We start from the raw sequence: 17,551 nt of genomic DNA on the forward strand, positions 1-17,551 counted from the left end.
GCGGTGATCTTCCCCTAAGCTGTGATATCGCCGAACGTCTAGAAGTCTGCCTGATCTCCAGACTGTCCTATCTTAATGCATGAATACAAAATCTGTAAACAAGCATAATCATCTTAATGCGATGTAACATGATCTGTAAACAAAGCATAATCATCTTAACATAATTTGCATACCAGATCTATAAACAAATCTAATCATGTCAAGATATATCATAATCATCTCAAAATAAAACAATGAACAAGTATGTGATTTTATTGGGCAACTCAAATGTGATCTCAATTGAGTTGTTTCTTCCCGAATATCACATGAATTATACCTTTGTCGTCCCCGTCTGAGGAAGACGAAGTCTCGAAGTTCAGTCTGTCCATATCCGATCTGACATGACAATATCGAATACATTGTATCAGTGAATAACTCAATACACAATCTGTTCTGATCAATACACAAATCAGTATACAATCTGATCAATATCTGAACAAGATACAATCTAATTCATGTTGTCGACATAACAATACAATCTGAATAATTACGGAATCTGATCAATCTCAATCAATACTGAGTCTGATCAATCTAAATCAAGTGATGTTTCTACGGCATAACAATACAATCTGAATACCCCGTCAATCTGAACATCACATATATAATACCAGGACTCATAATCTGAATATCGGTATATTCAAAATCAGTAATACACAATTCTGATATCAAAATCTCAATCAATATCTTTCACAATTCATAACAATCACAGAAATAGTCTATTCTGAAATCTGACTTCGATTATACAATGTCTACAGTAGCAGAAACGCTATATCTGAATCACATGCAATTCTAGTAACATCATATTTTCAAAACATCTTAAAACGTAATAAAACTTACGTCCTTGCGTAGCTCTACTCGAGAGGAACACGATACTGCGTTCGGATTCGAATTCTGATAGACGGATTCTTTGTAAATCAATCCTAAACTTAAAAAGTGAAATTCTCTCTAAGCTCTCGGTTTCCTCTTCAAATTCTGAAGAAGACACGTTTATGTCCATGTATATACTACATGCATAAAGGAAAACGTGGCACGCCTCTTTGTGCAGCACGTCGCACCGCGGGTGCGGTCATACATGCACCACGGGTGCGCTCATGCCATGTCTATCACTACTATTTCTCGGCAGCTCCGACCGCGGGTGCGCTTTCTACAAGACCGCGGGTGCGGTGTCATTAGCGCGGGTGCGCTCCTGTTAGCACCGCGGGTGCGGTGTCGCCTCGAATAAAATTTGCCAGCTTTCTGGCCATGCACCGCTGGTGCGGTCTTGGTTGCACCGCGGGTGCGGTGATGCTTCGGCCTCCCCTTCGAAATTTCCATTTTTAATGACCGCGGGTGCACGCCTGTTCTGAGCGCGGGTGCTGTCTTACAAACCCTATTTTCTCATGTCTTTTCTTCCATCATTGCATGTCATGCATTCTCATATCTTCCGAGTCTCTAGTTAATGAAACTTGATAATCTTAGTTTATCAATTCTATAATTCTCGGGCATTACATTTCTCCCCCTCTTAGATTTGAGTTCGTCCTCGAACTCATAAACAATCAATTTAGAGATAAATGAGAAGAAATGTATACTAGAGTTTAAATCAAAACTCAACTCCCTGATCCCCCATCTGGAATACAATTCATGAAGTATGCTATTATATTACTTCTTAAATTAACTCTGACAAAATCAATCTTGCCATGTTGGTTATACAAGTATAAACCAATCACAGTTCATAACAACCTATCAGTATCATCTGCTGTTATTAAATCTGTTTCTTCCCAATCAAGGACATATACCATCTTCAGCTTCATATACCAATCGTCATCATCCGATGTTGGTTTCTTCAATCTGTTCATTTTGGACTATCTTGATAGCTATTGTCATACAGTAAGTCACACAATGACAATAATCTATATCAACTAGTACTAACATCCCGTACTAAAGTTCTACCAATATCTCCCAATATCTGGTGATATACTCTGACTATCTATCAATCTGTAATAAGTCTGCACAAGAGAGCTTATGATATACTCTATCACAAGTACAACTCCATCAAAATCACAATCTGATATCATCTAATTCTTGCATTCTCGTCAATCTGACTATTTCTTTGACATTGATCTATGCCATCTGGTTCTGTTGGTACGTAATCTGGTACAAACTGATAGATATAGATTGAGTAATATGTCAATCATAATCATATCATACCATAATCTAAAGAAAATGGCGGTAATTTCATTACGAAAGCCATATAAATGTACTCCCATTTCTATTCAGAACTATACAAAATCTGTAATAATCTTCTGATTTCTATCTTTTTGTCTTCTTCTGTTAGCAATTCAGACTTGTCAGTGCAATTTCTGCCAACATTTCTGTACACATTCTGTTATAACCGATCTAATCTGTTTATATCACGACTGTCTGTTCGAATATCATACATTCTCAACTATCTGAATGAAAACTGAATCCACTACTATGCGGTTCTGACACTATCTGTGAGTTCAGATTCGAACTATCCTGTATAAACAAATCAGTGAATAACATAAATTAAGTAAGAAATACCTACCTGGTATTCAGCTCTGACTATCAATATCAAAATCTGTAAACAATTCTGAAACATTTTGATATCATAGAATAATCAGTTCCATTCAACACAAAATCACATATCTGTTAATTCTGATTGATGTTCTGTTCTGATTAGCAAAATACAATTCTGAACCCTCTGATTCCTGAACTGATGTACACTCAACCGGTTACAATAAATTGTACCAACACTGATTCACAATAACAGTAATATTACATCAGATTCAGAATAGAAAGAACCTATACAGCTCTAGTGAGTCTAAGAAAACTCATAAAATAACAAAATCAAGCAACTGTAAATTTTGGCTATCTGACCAATCCTCATACTGCCCAGATCAACTGCTCTATCTCATCTGCAAATAACATATGCTCCCAACACTATCAGATATCACAATTACTGATGTAGAACAATAACAATACTCAGCAGATATATAACAATAATCGAATAAGATAATCGGTCAAATCAGACAATATACATTTCTGACATTTCTGAAATTTATGATCTTTCTAATATCGGTATCTTTACAATCTCAACTGTATCAAAATCAATTTGTATACTAACTTCAGATATCGCATATTCCGAATACAATCTGTTTCAAGCAAGATTCTTATCTGAACAACTTCTGTATACAATCATTACAATTCTCAGAATATTCAATATATTCTTCAAATATTCTATTCCGTCAATCAGATGCTACAATCATATTAAAATCTTATAGATATAACAAGCATAGAATCATCAGAACATCTCTGAATATTCTAAACATGCTAAAGAGTATCACTAAATCAGATGTAACTCCTGGTCGGTACTCTTCTACTGATCTTTTAAGTCATTCTGTATCATTCTGTACATTCAATATCCTTCTGCACTGAATTCTAAAACAGCACTCAATATCTAATTTGAATTCAATTTTGAAATCTATCTTTCTGATATAATCAATTCTGAAATCTTATCTGACAACATCGGTCAACTCATACATTATTGACATATCTGTCAATGCTAGGCTCGATTTCAGTAAATCTACTGAATACATAAGGATACTATCTGTTCCTTTCTGTATTAATCGAGTCGTACACAACACAGATATCAAAGGAATTCGAAATCTAGAATCCTTACTGTGAAATCTCTACTCATCAGCCATATCTGGTCTGAATCTTGTACTTTCCTGACTGGAATTTATACTGGTTCTGTACTTGTTTAGCATATTAACATCAATAATGCGGTCGAATCAGAAGACACAAGTACATTATAATCTAACTCAATCTTATTCTTATCTTACTGTAGAAATTTCTGATATCCCTCTTTCTTTCCCAACAAAGAAGAATCAATACCACAGTACAACCAAACCCCACAGATACATCATATATCAATGCAATTCAGTCTAAGATAATCGTAGGGAATGCAGTATTATATATCAATACATATGCAATCGAATTATAAAGAATAGTACCTGTTGTGGATTCTGGGTCTGTTTCTCAAATAAACGATGTTCCCTAAGATCTTCGAGACCATCTCTGGGGACAAACTTTAGCAAAATGCCCCAGCTGTTTACAGATATTGCATCTACCAAGCACTCCTTGGCATTGCTCTGAGGAATGTCTCCCTCCGCAAGTCCTACAATAGACATCAGTATGGCTTGGACTCGAACCACTTGAGCTAGAGGAGCCACTTCCCAACTTCTTGAATGGCTTCTTACGAGTTTTCAGCAACTCTTGTTTCCCACTCGTACTGCCACGCTCATATCGAAGAGGGGATTGCTGTGTCTGGGGTGGCTTCACACACAACCTTGTCAATTGTCTAATCAGACTCGCCTCCGCTCTCTTCGCTTTACTCAGGATGTCAGCAAAATGGTAAGGTCGTTGCAAATTCATGAATGCAACTACCTCTGAATTCAACCCTCTGATGAATTGATTTACTATAGCTTCATCATTTCCAGCTAAATGAGGAGCAAAATGCATTAGAGTCGAGAATTTAGCAATATATTCGTCAATATTTAGCTGCCCTTGGCTCAAATTCTCCAACTCTAATTTCTTGTCCTCTCGGTATGAAGCTGAGAAAATTCTTCGATAGAATTCAGTTCTGAAAATTTCCCACGAAATCACTGTACCTCTCTGTGCCCACATTCTTGTACTGGTAATCCACCAACTCCTGGCGGCTTCTCGTAACTGGTAAGGCACCATTTTAACTCTCTGTTCATCTGTACAATCAAGTAAATCAAACAAGATTTCTATATCATCCAACCAGTTCTGACAGTCTTCAGATGTGTCGGTACCACTCAGAATCGGCGGCTGTAATAACTCAAATTCTTTCATCTTTTCTTCTAGCTGAGCCTCTGATGCATCTAGCTGTTCAGACGAAGTACTACCCCTTTCTGGAAATCTCCGAGGCGGTATATCTGAATATCAAACAAATCAATGTACAATCTGTATAATCTGTCTCAGCCCTCCTCTGATCATATACCTCTGATTCAGACTCGGTTCTGATCCAGGCTTAGTAAGTACATGCTGCAATCAACTCAGATACAAACAACATGTAATAGGGAAAACAGTAAATCATGCTAGCACACATCATGCAAATCACCATTGACGTAAATCTCATGCTAGCACACACATGCAAGGAAAGAAAATTCATCTACCCCGCTCATTCTCTTCTATCTCAATCTAAAGAATCTATCAGTTCTGACTATCTCAATCTAAAGGATCTATCGCTAAAGGACCCTTCAGTTATGGAACCTAAAGCTCTGATACCACCTGTTGTGGGGATCCGGACGCTGATCTTTCTCATTAATCATCTTTGGGATTTAATTATCAGTTCTGATAAAACAGGGTCTAAAAATTTTCTTTTTAGATCATATAACTGCGGAAGGTAATGGAATCTAAATACTATACATGTCTGTATATAAAAAAATACAATTCAGTATAAAAAATACAATAATGTACAACCTTCTAATCTAAGGTTCACTACTAAAGTTCTAGTAGTAAAATCCAATCTACTGTAAGTCCGGAATCACCACGCTAAACTCGTCTTCTCTCGTCATCTTCTCGACCCTGATCCAGCCCCACCTGTTGTCATGCACACATACAAAACACGACAACAGCCGGATAACTCCGGTGAGAATAAATCCCAGTATAAAATATGGTAAGCATGTATATAAACAAACTAATTCATAAAACATGCAATCATGTATAAACACAATATATTTCATAATCTATGAAATTAAGCATGCAGCTCAAATCAGATAAACATGCATATAAACAATCTAAATCATAAAACATGCTAGCACAACTGAAAGCAATAACGATGGGTCCCATGATCTAGGAGCCACATCCATATAAGCATGAAGTCCTAATAAAGTCATGTCTAGACTTGACTCGATCTATAACTCTAGGGATCCCGGGGTGAATAAGACGATCTATCACCTACTCTCCAATCGGGGTGACGGTACGTCTTATTCCTAGACTTCGGCCTGATCTGTATCCGCATCTACAATAGGGGCGGTGATCTTCCCCTAAGCTGTGATATCGCCGAACGTCTAGAAGTCTGCCTGATCTCCAGACTGTCCTATCTTAATGCATGAATACAAAATCTGTAAACAAGCATAATCATCTTAATGCGATGTAACATGATCTGTAAACAAAGCATAATCATCTTAACATAATTTGCATACCAGATCTATAAACAAATCTAATCATGTCAAGATATATCATAATCATCTCAAAATAAAACAATGAACAAGTATGTGATTTTATTGGGCAACTCAAATGTGATCTCAATTGAGTTGTTTCTTCCCGAATATCACATGAATTATACCTTTGTCGTCCCCGTCTGAGGAAGACGAAGTCTCGAAGTTCAGTCTGTCCATATCCGATCTGACATGACAATATCGAATACATTGTATCAGTGAATAATTCAATACACAATCTGTTCTGATCAATACACAAATCAGTATACAATCTGATCAATATCTGAACAAGATACAATCTAATTCATGTCGTCGACATAACAATACAATCTGAATAATTACGGAATCTGATCAATCTCAATCAATACTGAGTCTGATCAATCTAAATCAAGTGATGTTTCTACGGCATAACAATATAATCTGAATACCCCGTCAATCTGAACATCACATATATAATACCAGGACTCATAATCTGAATATCGGTATATTCAAAATCAGTAATACACAATTCTGATATCAAAATCTCAATCAATATCTTTCACAATTCATAACAATCACAGAAATAGTCTATTCTGAAATCTGACTTCGATTATACAATGTCTACAGTAGCAGAAACGCTATATCTGAATCACATGCAATTCTAGTAACATCATATTTTCAAAACATCTTAAAACGTAATAAAACTTACGTCCTTGCGTAGCTCTACTCGAGAGGAACACGATACTGCGTTCGGATTCGAATTCTGATAGACGGATTCTTTGTAAATCAATCCTAAACTTAAAAAGTGAAATTCTCTCTAAGCTCTCGGTTTCCTCTTCAAATTCTGAAGAAGACACGTTTATGTCCATGTATATATACTACATGCATAAAGGAAAACATGGCACGCCTCTTTGTGCAGCACGTCGCACCGCGGGTGCGGTCATACATGCACCGCGGGTGCGCTCATGCCATGTCTATCACTACATTTCTCGGCAGCTCCGACCGCGGGTGCGCTTCCTACAAGACCGCGGGTGCGGTGTCATTAGCGCGGGTGCGCTCCTGTTAGCACTGCGGGTGCGGTGTCGCCTAGAATAAAATTTGCCAACTTTCTGGCCATGCACCGCGGGTGCGGTGATGCTTCGGTCTCCCCTTCGAAATTTCCATTTATAATGACCGCGGGTGCACGCCTGTTCTGAGCGCGGGTGCTGTCTTACAAACCCTATTTTCTCATGTCTTTTCTTCCATCATTGCATGTCATGCATTCTCATATCTTCCGAGTCTCTAGTTAATGAAACTTGATAATCTTAGTTTATCAATTCTATTATTCTCGGGCATTACACCGAGTGCATTTAATTCATTTACAATACTGCTCACTCTTTCATCATACTCATTCATTGACTCTCCAACCTTCATTTTGATATTGTTGAATTTCTGGACAGCAACAGATAGTTTGTTTTCTTTTGTTTGGTCATTTCCTTCATACAACTGAATCAACTTCTCCCATATTTCTTTTGTTGTTTTGCACATCTTTATTTTGTTGAAGGTTGCTTTATCCAATGTTTTTTATAGAGTATCTTTGGCCACGTTGTCAAGGTTGGCTTTTCTCTTGTCCTCAGTCGTCCACTCTTCTCTGGGCTTCTGAATTCTCTGTGGTGCCCCTTCAGTTATAGCTATTGCTGTGTTAGCTTTCAGAATCTTCATGGGTCCGTCTGTTATGACAAACCACATATCATCATCTTGTGCAGCTAAGTGAGCCTGCATTCTTATTTTCCAGTCATCAAAATCTTCTCTTGAGAACATAGGAATTTTATTGAAAGAAGTCATTCTAACAGATTTATAGATCAGAAGTATTCAAAAAACAAGATTCAACTGCTCTGATACCACTTGATAGGATCGGTTATCACACTAAGAGTGTTTAGAAGGGGGGGTTGAATAAACACTCACACTTAAAATTGTTCTTTAAGAATATTTGTAAGGACCGTGTATCGTATTATCGTAAATCTCATATGATTATCGATAATTAATGAAATTGTCATGGATTATGTATTTGATGTATATCGTGACAATGAATTGAGAAATGAGATTGAAAAATGAAAATTGGATATGAATTGACGTTGTAAGAGCTCGATTGGAGGCCGGACGCCAAAAATAGTACAAAAATAAAACATTGTACAGTACGAGTGGCGCCCGGGCGGTAGAAAATTACCGCCCGAGCGCCAGGGCTTATGAAGCGTGTTCTCGGGCAGAACATGCCGCGCCCGAGCGGTAGTTTTTGACCGCTCGAGCGCGGCACAAATGCGATCCGGGGGCAGAATGTCTCGCGCTCGGGCGCGAGAATTCTACCGCCCGAGCGCGAGAGCGGTGAGGATAAGAATCCTTTCTTTTCTCTTTCCTTCGTCATTTCTTATACGATAACTTCGAGGGAAAGTTAGAGAATTCGATTCTTTCGTCCGATTCGACTTTGAAACGCCGTCTAAACGCGAAACAAATTATATATTTGTAATCTGCGCGTCGAGGGCTTCAGACTGATGTAATTTTCTTCTAGTTCCAGCAACTTGAAATATTAAAGTGCTGGAATAGCATGTATTTGAAGTTGAATTTCTGATATGTATTAGAATAACCGACAATAAACGTATATTCGAAGTCAGAATTGAATTATGATATGATTTGAATTTGATATGAATTATTGAAGTTTCAAATGATATTTGAAACTCATATTATTGATTTTGGACCATGTTATTGATTGGAATGAGTATGTTATTGATGTAGATAAAGTGTTATATCAATATCTTCAGACTACATCAACTGGAACGAAGAATTGAGGTATGTTGCGATCGGGTAACATACGACAGGTATCTGTATTATATGATATATGATTGGATTGATTGGATTGGATTGGAATACGTGTCTATGTGCCTATTTGATGATTTGATGTGGCATACATGGCATTGAGATTTGAGTATCGATGTACAAAATAAATGTTTTGTCAACACACATCATTTTATGCATACATCGATACATGACATGCACGTTGAGCTATGATCTTTGGATACCCTGATATGATTTGATTGGATTCCGGGGTTTGTGAACACAATGGCTATGCCGGTATTATATGACCCGTAAAGCATAGACAATTGTGGCCCTATATGATTGGATATGAGATGTGGGATTGATGGCGCTTCGTCGACGCTATCATATGTGTATTCCCATATCGGCCGGTGTGCCAGCTCGAGCATTGATTTGATTTGATAGCGATTCGATTGATTCTGACATGTGCTCAGTGGACGGGCATTTGACCTGATACCTCCACGACATACATGCATTGCATACCATATATCATTGTTTAGATATCTGTGGTATATATGATTGGTTGTTCCATACGGAGCTTTGCTCACCCCCAAGGGGGGCTGTTGTTGTCTTTGTGTGTGGACAATGGCAGGTACTCCAGGATATCAAGAGGCCAGAGAGGGCACTTCTGGAGGAAGCCACAGCTTGGGCTGAGGTTTTTGTTTATGTCTTGTTCCCAGTATATATGTATATGTATCTATATACCAGGGCATGTCCCGAGGATATGAGTTGTTTGTATATGATTGGTTTTGATTTTGTGTGGGCATGTTTTATGATTTGAGATTAAATACTATTTTTAGTATTATAAATCTAGAAGAGATGTTTTGGGCTCGTCGTAAAAGAAATTTTAAACCCGTTTTCCGCTGTGATTACTTAAATCCTAATCGGATTGTATTGTAATAACGATTAGGAGCTAAGGGCCCCACATATTTGAGTTCAGTTTAGTGTCAAACTGAAACTCGGAATCTTGTTGGTCAACAACAATCAGTTAAACTGGAGTAGTTGCGGAAAGTAACTGACTGAAAGATAGAATACAAAACTGAAATAAATATGCAAGAGTTGTTTCTGGATGTTCGGAGAATTTAATTACTCCTACGTCACCCCTTCTATCACAAGGATATGATATTCACTAAAAGACTTTGATCAAATACAATACTTGTACAGACCCACTTCAGTTTGGACTTACAACTGCCAAAACTGAAACTCTTAGTTATACACAATGTTTTCAGTACGTAACTGATATTTGCACAATTGAGTCTAACAACTTTTTAGAGAGTGCTAATAAGCTCAGATTGTAGCCTTGATTGCTACGAGTAATTCAAATGAGAGTGAGCTGAGATTTTGACAGAGTAACAGCAAGCTTAAGATTTGAATGATTGTCACTACTTCATCTGCCGTTCTTCAGTTATATTTATACTTCTTTTTCAACGGTAACTTTGATATGCATTTGAATTCTAGTATCCGTTGATTGCTTCTTCATCATTCCTTGGGCAATGTTCTCTTCATTGATTGTGATACGGCGTCTTAAATGCAATAGCCGAAACACATTGTTCTATGCTGTAGTGATCGAGGTGCGACACTCTTGTAATTCGTTTGTCTCCTTTGGTCTTTCCCGAGATGTCTTCAGTTGAGAAGCTTTTAAGACATTCTGTTTTTAACTGATCACTTTCAACTGATCATTTTACTTCGTATCATTGTGTCAAATGTCTTCAGTTGCCGAATATGCTTGTGCACATCAGTTGATTCATATTTTGTTAATTGATTGATTTACGTTCTGTCGAACTCCAGAATCTTGTTTCCAACACAATGATTCTGAATATTTAGTGTGTTTTGAGTTTCAACAACGTTTCGATCTAGATTCGGATGATAAAACTTGAATTCCTTGTTTTCCCTTCAAAACTGGAGAGGAAAAGAAAGGAGGATTGTGAGAAAACCAAGCTTATTGACCTTAAAACTTGTGTAGCTAAGGTGGTGGGCACGGGTGCATGAAATCCTGATGCTGTCTAGAAAGAGTTTGGCAGAGTTTGGCTCGCGATAGCTATGTAAGGCCCTAGAATATATTATCTGATAATTTGACATAATTAGAATACTTATTGAGTTGATAAATTAAAATAATTATTTATGCCAAATAATTTTTGAGGTGTGTTAAAATATGATTTTGAGAATATAGGAGTTAATATGATATAAAATACATATAAAGTTGAGAATATTTATTGAGTTGATCAATTCCATTGATAGTGTAGCCCTCGGGGTGAGCACTTGTTTGTGTCATTCTTTTTATATATCGTTACAACTGTATGAAGGCCGAGTTGGGGATTTTGACTAGCACATCGTGGCATGTCTCGCATACTTGACAGAGCGGTTTAGCTACATGACGATGTAGCTCCCTTTTGTATTGCTCGAGCACTACTCTTGTTGATCGCATCGTTCGTTTGGCTCTCTTTTCCTTGTTGATATTGAACCTTGTTCATGCTTTTCATATTTCATCTATATATCATGATGCATGATTTATGTTATTGTTATATTTGTTGAACTGTTTCATACCAGAATCCTAACCTCAGTTGTTTACTGGGTGGTCTGTTGTTGTCTTTTTGGGCACCATGGTAGATTTCCCGAGTGGTTTTGCAGCACCAGGCGGAGATTCCTCTGGCGGGGCTAGTGGTTGAGGTTTGATTGTCTGGTTGTGGTTCGTCTGAGTCTCCCAGCTAGTTATATTTATATAATTTGAATGGTCAATTTTATGTCATGTTTTATTGTCCCGGGAGATGTTCAGTGTATCTGTATTATTATTGGGATTTAATTTATGATGCTTGGGAGCCTTGTCGGCTTAGTTGAATTGATGTCTGTGATATTTTTGTCTTGTGTCTGCGCGGTACTTGCATGTTATTGTTTATGTTTATCTCTACTTTAGTTTTGAGTCATTTTACTATTTTCTTATGCTTGAGTATTTCGAGATGTCCTACTTACGAAAAGATCATGCCAAATTTTTTTTCTTGGCCCTAAGGTCCGTTTAAAAGTATTTTAAACCATTTTCCGCTGTTAGATTAAATCAAATCATTATTATCTGATCATTAATTGTCGTTATAGTAAATGAGCCTCACTCGCGCGACTTCCTGCGCGAGTGCATGCCTTGTTCTATCTAAAACCATATTTTTCACTTCGCATTGGCATAAGTCGTCAACAAAAACATTGTCGATCTATGTATTGACTTTCATTTGTTGTTGACCTCACTCCATTTGAACACTGGACACGAATGTTATGCTCGTTCTCCTCAACTGTGTCGGTCCAAGAACTTTAATACACACGACACATTTCGTAGTGATTTTGCCCCTATTTCTCAATGGATTTGGACAAAACTCAAAACATAAAAATTTTAGTGTTATGTATTAGCTTTATAATGAAATTGGTTTCATCTCATTTGAAATAATATTCAAATTATTATGTCAGAAACTGTAACATGTGTCACTTCTCTATTGTGGTTCAGTATACTTTTCAAAAATAAATCAATTACTAATACGCTATTTCATTATCACAACAATTTTCTCACTTTCATTATCAATCATTTACTTTATACATTCAATAATATGACAAATATCATGAATTATCGAGAATCAAAATATGATTTGTGATAATAGATGTGAGGGATTTACAGTATATTTCAATTTTTCGTAATTTTAATCATTTTTAATTGAGAAAGTTGATTTGACACTACACAAGTCGGCAACCACGTTGATGTCAATATCAACATTCAACGTCACATAATGTGCTATACTGGCCCAGGTCGGATGAAGAACAAGATGTTCTAAATCCAACTCACGTATCACTTAGATCAGCAAATGATTCTCATTCTCACTCTTGATTCGTGAGAGACCTTGAGAATAGTTTCGGCATCATCAAATCCAAATAAGAAATCTGTCTCACAAAATACAACGGGTGAGATCGTCTCACACAAGTTTTTGCCCATAAATTATGATAATCAAGAAACACAAGATAACTTAATTCCAAACATCACACATAAATTTGGGATAATTTGACGTATAACCTCGATTAAATATTTTTTTTCGTGCATAATTTTTCAAATTAATCTTTTCCAATTACAATAAATATATTATTTAAAATTTTAGTCAAACTAACATCAATTCTTTGAATTTCTCGTTAAATTTGATATAATCAACCATATTCTATAATCAACCATATTTATAGAATAAAATTAAAGTTTTAGTCAATGATTTTAATATCTATATTTCACTAAAGTATTATATATTACATGAACAAACTCAATTTACAAAAATAAAAAAAAAAAATCAAATAAGAAAGTATGATACATTAAAAAAATTAAAATAAAAATTTGCACCTCTACACATAAATATTTTTCACCCAATTTCTCGTTTATTTTTTAATTTCCAAATCAATAAATAATAAATAATAAAACTAAAACAAATAATAAAATCGAAAATTTACCCACAAATCTCATCTTCCCCATCTGTTTCTACTGCAGTAGTTTCAAAACATTTCACCGCCAACCGGAGTTTTTGACCCCCTCAGCCGCTCCTGACACCTTCTGCAAATGTCCCCACCACCATTTTTCTTCATCCCACTTGCCTCGATCCACTTTTTTCATGATTCAACGAGCGTTTCTGTTGACAAATCGATGCAAAAAGATTGTAATAAATTCATCGACTACTCTGTGTTTGATGGCTTCTTGTTCGTTATCATCTCATATGATCCCCCTCCTTCGTCGTCGTCTTCTTCGTCATCGTCGTACTCGTCTATATTTTCGCTGTTATCTTGATCGTGTAGCTTTTCCGGCAGCGGCCATTGCTGCTCCGGCATGGCCATTATTGGGACCACAGTTCTGTCGGAGGCGGATTCGGTTTTAGCTCTTTCTTTGTATATGGCGTCGAGCTGTTGGAAATAGGGGCATGTCTTCGAGTCTTCGGGTCTCTTCTTGTTGCTCTCTTTCACTTTCTTGAAATACTTGTTTATGTTCTCCCATTTCTCCTTGCATCGTTTCGAGCTCCTGTTGTAGCCTATTTTCGCCATGGCGGCGGAGACTTCCTCCCAGAGAGGCCCTTTTGCTCCGCTGTCTTGGTATTTGAGATCAAGATTTGTTCGGAGTTGGATAAGTGCTTCGGTTTCGGCTTTAGGCCACCGCGATGAGGTCGAGGGAAGATTAGTATCTTTATCATCGCCGCTGTTGTCGGTTTTCGGAGGAGTATCCACAATTTTTGCGAGTGTCACTGTTGGGGCCGGTTGTGCTGGTGGCACCGGTGGTCGAACAGGCACTGCCGGTGGCGGCGGTAGTGTGCTTTGGAGTAATTGCTGTACTTCGATACTATTGCTCAACGGGATTTGCAAGTTTTGTTCGGTGATCTTCTGCAAGAATGCGATCACCGCCGCGTCTTTGGCGGCGGCGATGGATCTTTCTTGGACTAAAAGGTCGTGTTCCCGGTTAATCCTCGCCATCTCTTGATTCCTCCGAGCTTCCTCCCTCGCCGCTCGATCGATCTCACGTTTCTCAAGCGTATCCAAGAATTGCTTCTGCAGCTCCTGCTGCTTCTGAATCACATCTGCCATCAACCCCCCGAAGAAATCCTTCCATTTCCTCTTCCTCCCCCGCCGTTTCTGTATGCTCTCATCGGATGAAGTCGAAGACGAAGTCGAATCCGACTCCTGGCTGCCGGTGGGTCCATCGAAACGTCGGATTTGAGGCACTTGTAATTGGTATATCGAGGAATGTGTGGCGTTCTGAGGCATTTTACTCGAGGGGATCGATGAAACAGTGCTGATATGAGGTGGGGTTGTCGTGTTGGGAGGGATCGGTTGCGTTGACGCCGCTGCCATGGCTGCCGGAGGAGGATTGAAGGGGGTGGGCGGCGGCGTGGTCTCCAAAGCCGCTAATTGATCGAAAAACCGGTAACTTTTGCTTTCCGGCTTCGATGCTCGGCCATCTTTGGTTCTCTTGTGGTATTTGTATACGTTCTCGAACTTCTCCTTGCATTTCTTGGCACTTCGTTGGAAACCAAGCTCCCCCATTTTTCTGATTGGCAAGATCAAATAAAACCTCAACCATTCTTAAAGAAGGAATATACATAAAATAAATATCAAGAATCAACAGCTCTAATTCAGACAAGAACTAAACGATAAAAATCAAACTGTGTTCTTCAACCTCATTTCCATGGCTTCATATTCAAATCTTGGTGCCAAAGTTCAAATCTTTTCGAACAAATTAATCTTATTCTTCTTTGTTTTTCAGAAAAAGAAAAGGTTAAAACAAGAAAATAAATCCCACCAAAGCTGCCGAGATCCTGCAAAATAATCTGAAAAACAGTGTCCTTTTAACTGCAGAAAAAATTCAAGAAAACCTCGAACTGGTATCGGAATGAATCCATTTCTGACAACATAATTTACCTCGAAACTTCATCCCATAATGGCCCTTTAAGACTCGAATCTCTGAACACAGAATCCATATCCGAACGAATTTTCAGCAGAGCCAGCGTTTCTTGCCTCGGCCACCGGATTCCCCCTCCCCCGCCGCCGCGGCGCTCCGTTTCCTCCATTCTAATGCTCTCATCCACCTCCCCCACACCGCTGCTTGGATAAATCGAGCTAGAGGCCGCACCAACCTCACCGCCTCTCTCCTCCGCAGCTGACGCGCCGCCAAGCATGATGAAGAACGAGATCCTTGATCAGTACTTGAAAATTACAGCCGAATTTTTTTTAAAAAAATTAATAATTCTGAAAAGGATGGTGAATAATTTCGAGTTTTATGAAGATTGGGAGGTGGGATCTGTCTCTCTGTCAGTCTCACTCTCTCACACACTGAAATTATATTTATTTTGTTTTGGGAAAAAATAGAAAGCGCAATTCTTTGTTTTCCATTTCATCTCAGGAATCTTTCGCCATTTTTGAAAAACACTAAAATTCATATTTTAAATTTTAAATTTTAAATTTCAATTTTTTATTTTTTTTTATATATATATAAAGAAAATTTTATTATTGATCGTATGTATATTTTGTATATTTACGATTTTGGTTATATATTTGTCAAATCTAAGTTTTTTTTATACCATCTTTGTTTTTTTTAATAACAATTTTAGCCATCTCTCCAACGTGATGTCGAAATATAAAGACATTCTCGATAAAATAATATAATTATCTTAAAAAAGTAAATATACAAAATCAAAAATAAATACATCCAAATCAACCATGGTTGATATATATAATCGTTATATTAACTTTTGAGTAGGATTTTTATGAGACGTTCTTACGAATTTTTATATGTGAGACAGCTCAACCTTACCAATATTCATAATAAAAAGTAATATTTTTTCATGGATGACCCAATAAAATATCTGTCTCATAAAACACGATCCGTGAGACCATCTCACATAAGTTTTTATCTTTAACTTTTATATATGTAAAAAAAAATTAAAAAATTTATTTTAATATTTTTATATAACATAACCAAGTGTAGTTTTCTCCGAAATTTGAATTTCTACGCAAATAATACTTTAACGGGCCTCCACATGTGAAAGCCGAAAAATATACAGCCAAATTAACATCAAGTGTACACGTAGAAATTGATTTGTACATTAGACAATAAATGTCACCTATTAAATTGTGTAATGAAATATATAAATATTGTATTTTCAATATGTATATATATATAATTTTAATATGATATTTATCTGGATATCTAACAATTTATTGCAATAGACTGTAAATCACGTTAACTAAATAAATTATATTAGGTAAACCAGATACGACAAACCTGACCGAAAAAATACTCGATAGGCTTATTTGTATCATATGATCTTGTTGAACATTGTCTAATGGGCGTCCACATAGTTGAGAAGTAATAAAAAATAATTTTATAATTTAATAGAGAGAATTGTTATTGATATTCCAAAAATTTATTCACACACTCTACCTTTATCATTTCCGTGTAGTATTTAAATCATAAAAGTAGAGGAGATCGAGCTTATAGCCCAATGGTCTCATCTTTTGTCGGATTAGCCAGTTCTCCGGGTTCGATCCTTCCTCTTCGCGTGTGTTGTAATAAAAAAAATCATAAAAATAGAGTGTGAGAAGAAATTTTCAGAGTAACAATAACAATTTTTTTCACTTTAGCAAAAAGTTTCTTACATATTTATCATTAAAAAGAGTGCAATGGCATGTGCTAAGAAAATATGAATTTAATGAACATTCATTTGGGTGATGTTAGATCAAGTGCTTGTAAATTATGTTAACAATTATAGCTATTAGTTATTATGTGAGTTTTTTTTTTTTATACTCAGTACAAAGAGCACCTATTTAAGTGTTGATTGATCTAGTTGTTAGGCTCATGAGTCCGATGAGGTGTATGTCTATCTGCTAGTGTTGTCTCATATTTCTTAGATATCAGTCTTATATTTTCTCTACCGTCAGTCATGTTTTCA

At 36.9% G+C, this 17,551-nt stretch overlaps 1 protein-coding gene across 1 annotated transcript; it reads right to left on the bottom strand.

Moving 5' to 3' along the window:
* Window positions 1-13,419: 13,419 nt before the first annotated feature.
* Window positions 13,420-15,983, bottom strand: LOC140819390 (trihelix transcription factor DF1-like). The gene is made up of 2 exons (XM_073179469.1): window positions 15,522-15,983; window positions 13,420-15,150 (listed from the first exon to the last, which is right to left on the bottom strand). The coding sequence occupies exons 1-2, from the start codon at window positions 15,776-15,778 to the stop codon at window positions 13,791-13,793; spliced, it is 1,617 nt and encodes a 538-aa protein (XP_073035570.1). The 5' UTR covers window positions 15,779-15,983; the 3' UTR covers window positions 13,420-13,790.
* Window positions 15,984-17,551: the final 1,568 nt, after the last annotated feature.

The sequence above is a fragment of the Primulina eburnea genome, chromosome 18, assembly GCF_022965805.1.
Source record: "Primulina eburnea isolate SZY01 chromosome 18, ASM2296580v1, whole genome shotgun sequence".
Lineage (NCBI taxonomy): Eukaryota > Viridiplantae > Streptophyta > Magnoliopsida > Lamiales > Gesneriaceae > Primulina > Primulina eburnea.

Bases quoted from the DNA above. Each gene is read 5' to 3' on its own strand.
- LOC140819390 (XM_073179469.1), bottom strand. From the start codon at position 15,778: ATGCTTGGCGGCGCGTCAGCTGCGGAGGAGAGAGGCGGTGAGGTTGGT. The intron at 15,151-15,521 runs GTAAATTATGTT...CTTGCCAATCAG, and splicing joins TTATGGGATGAAGTTTCGAG to AAAAATGGGGGAGCTTGGTT.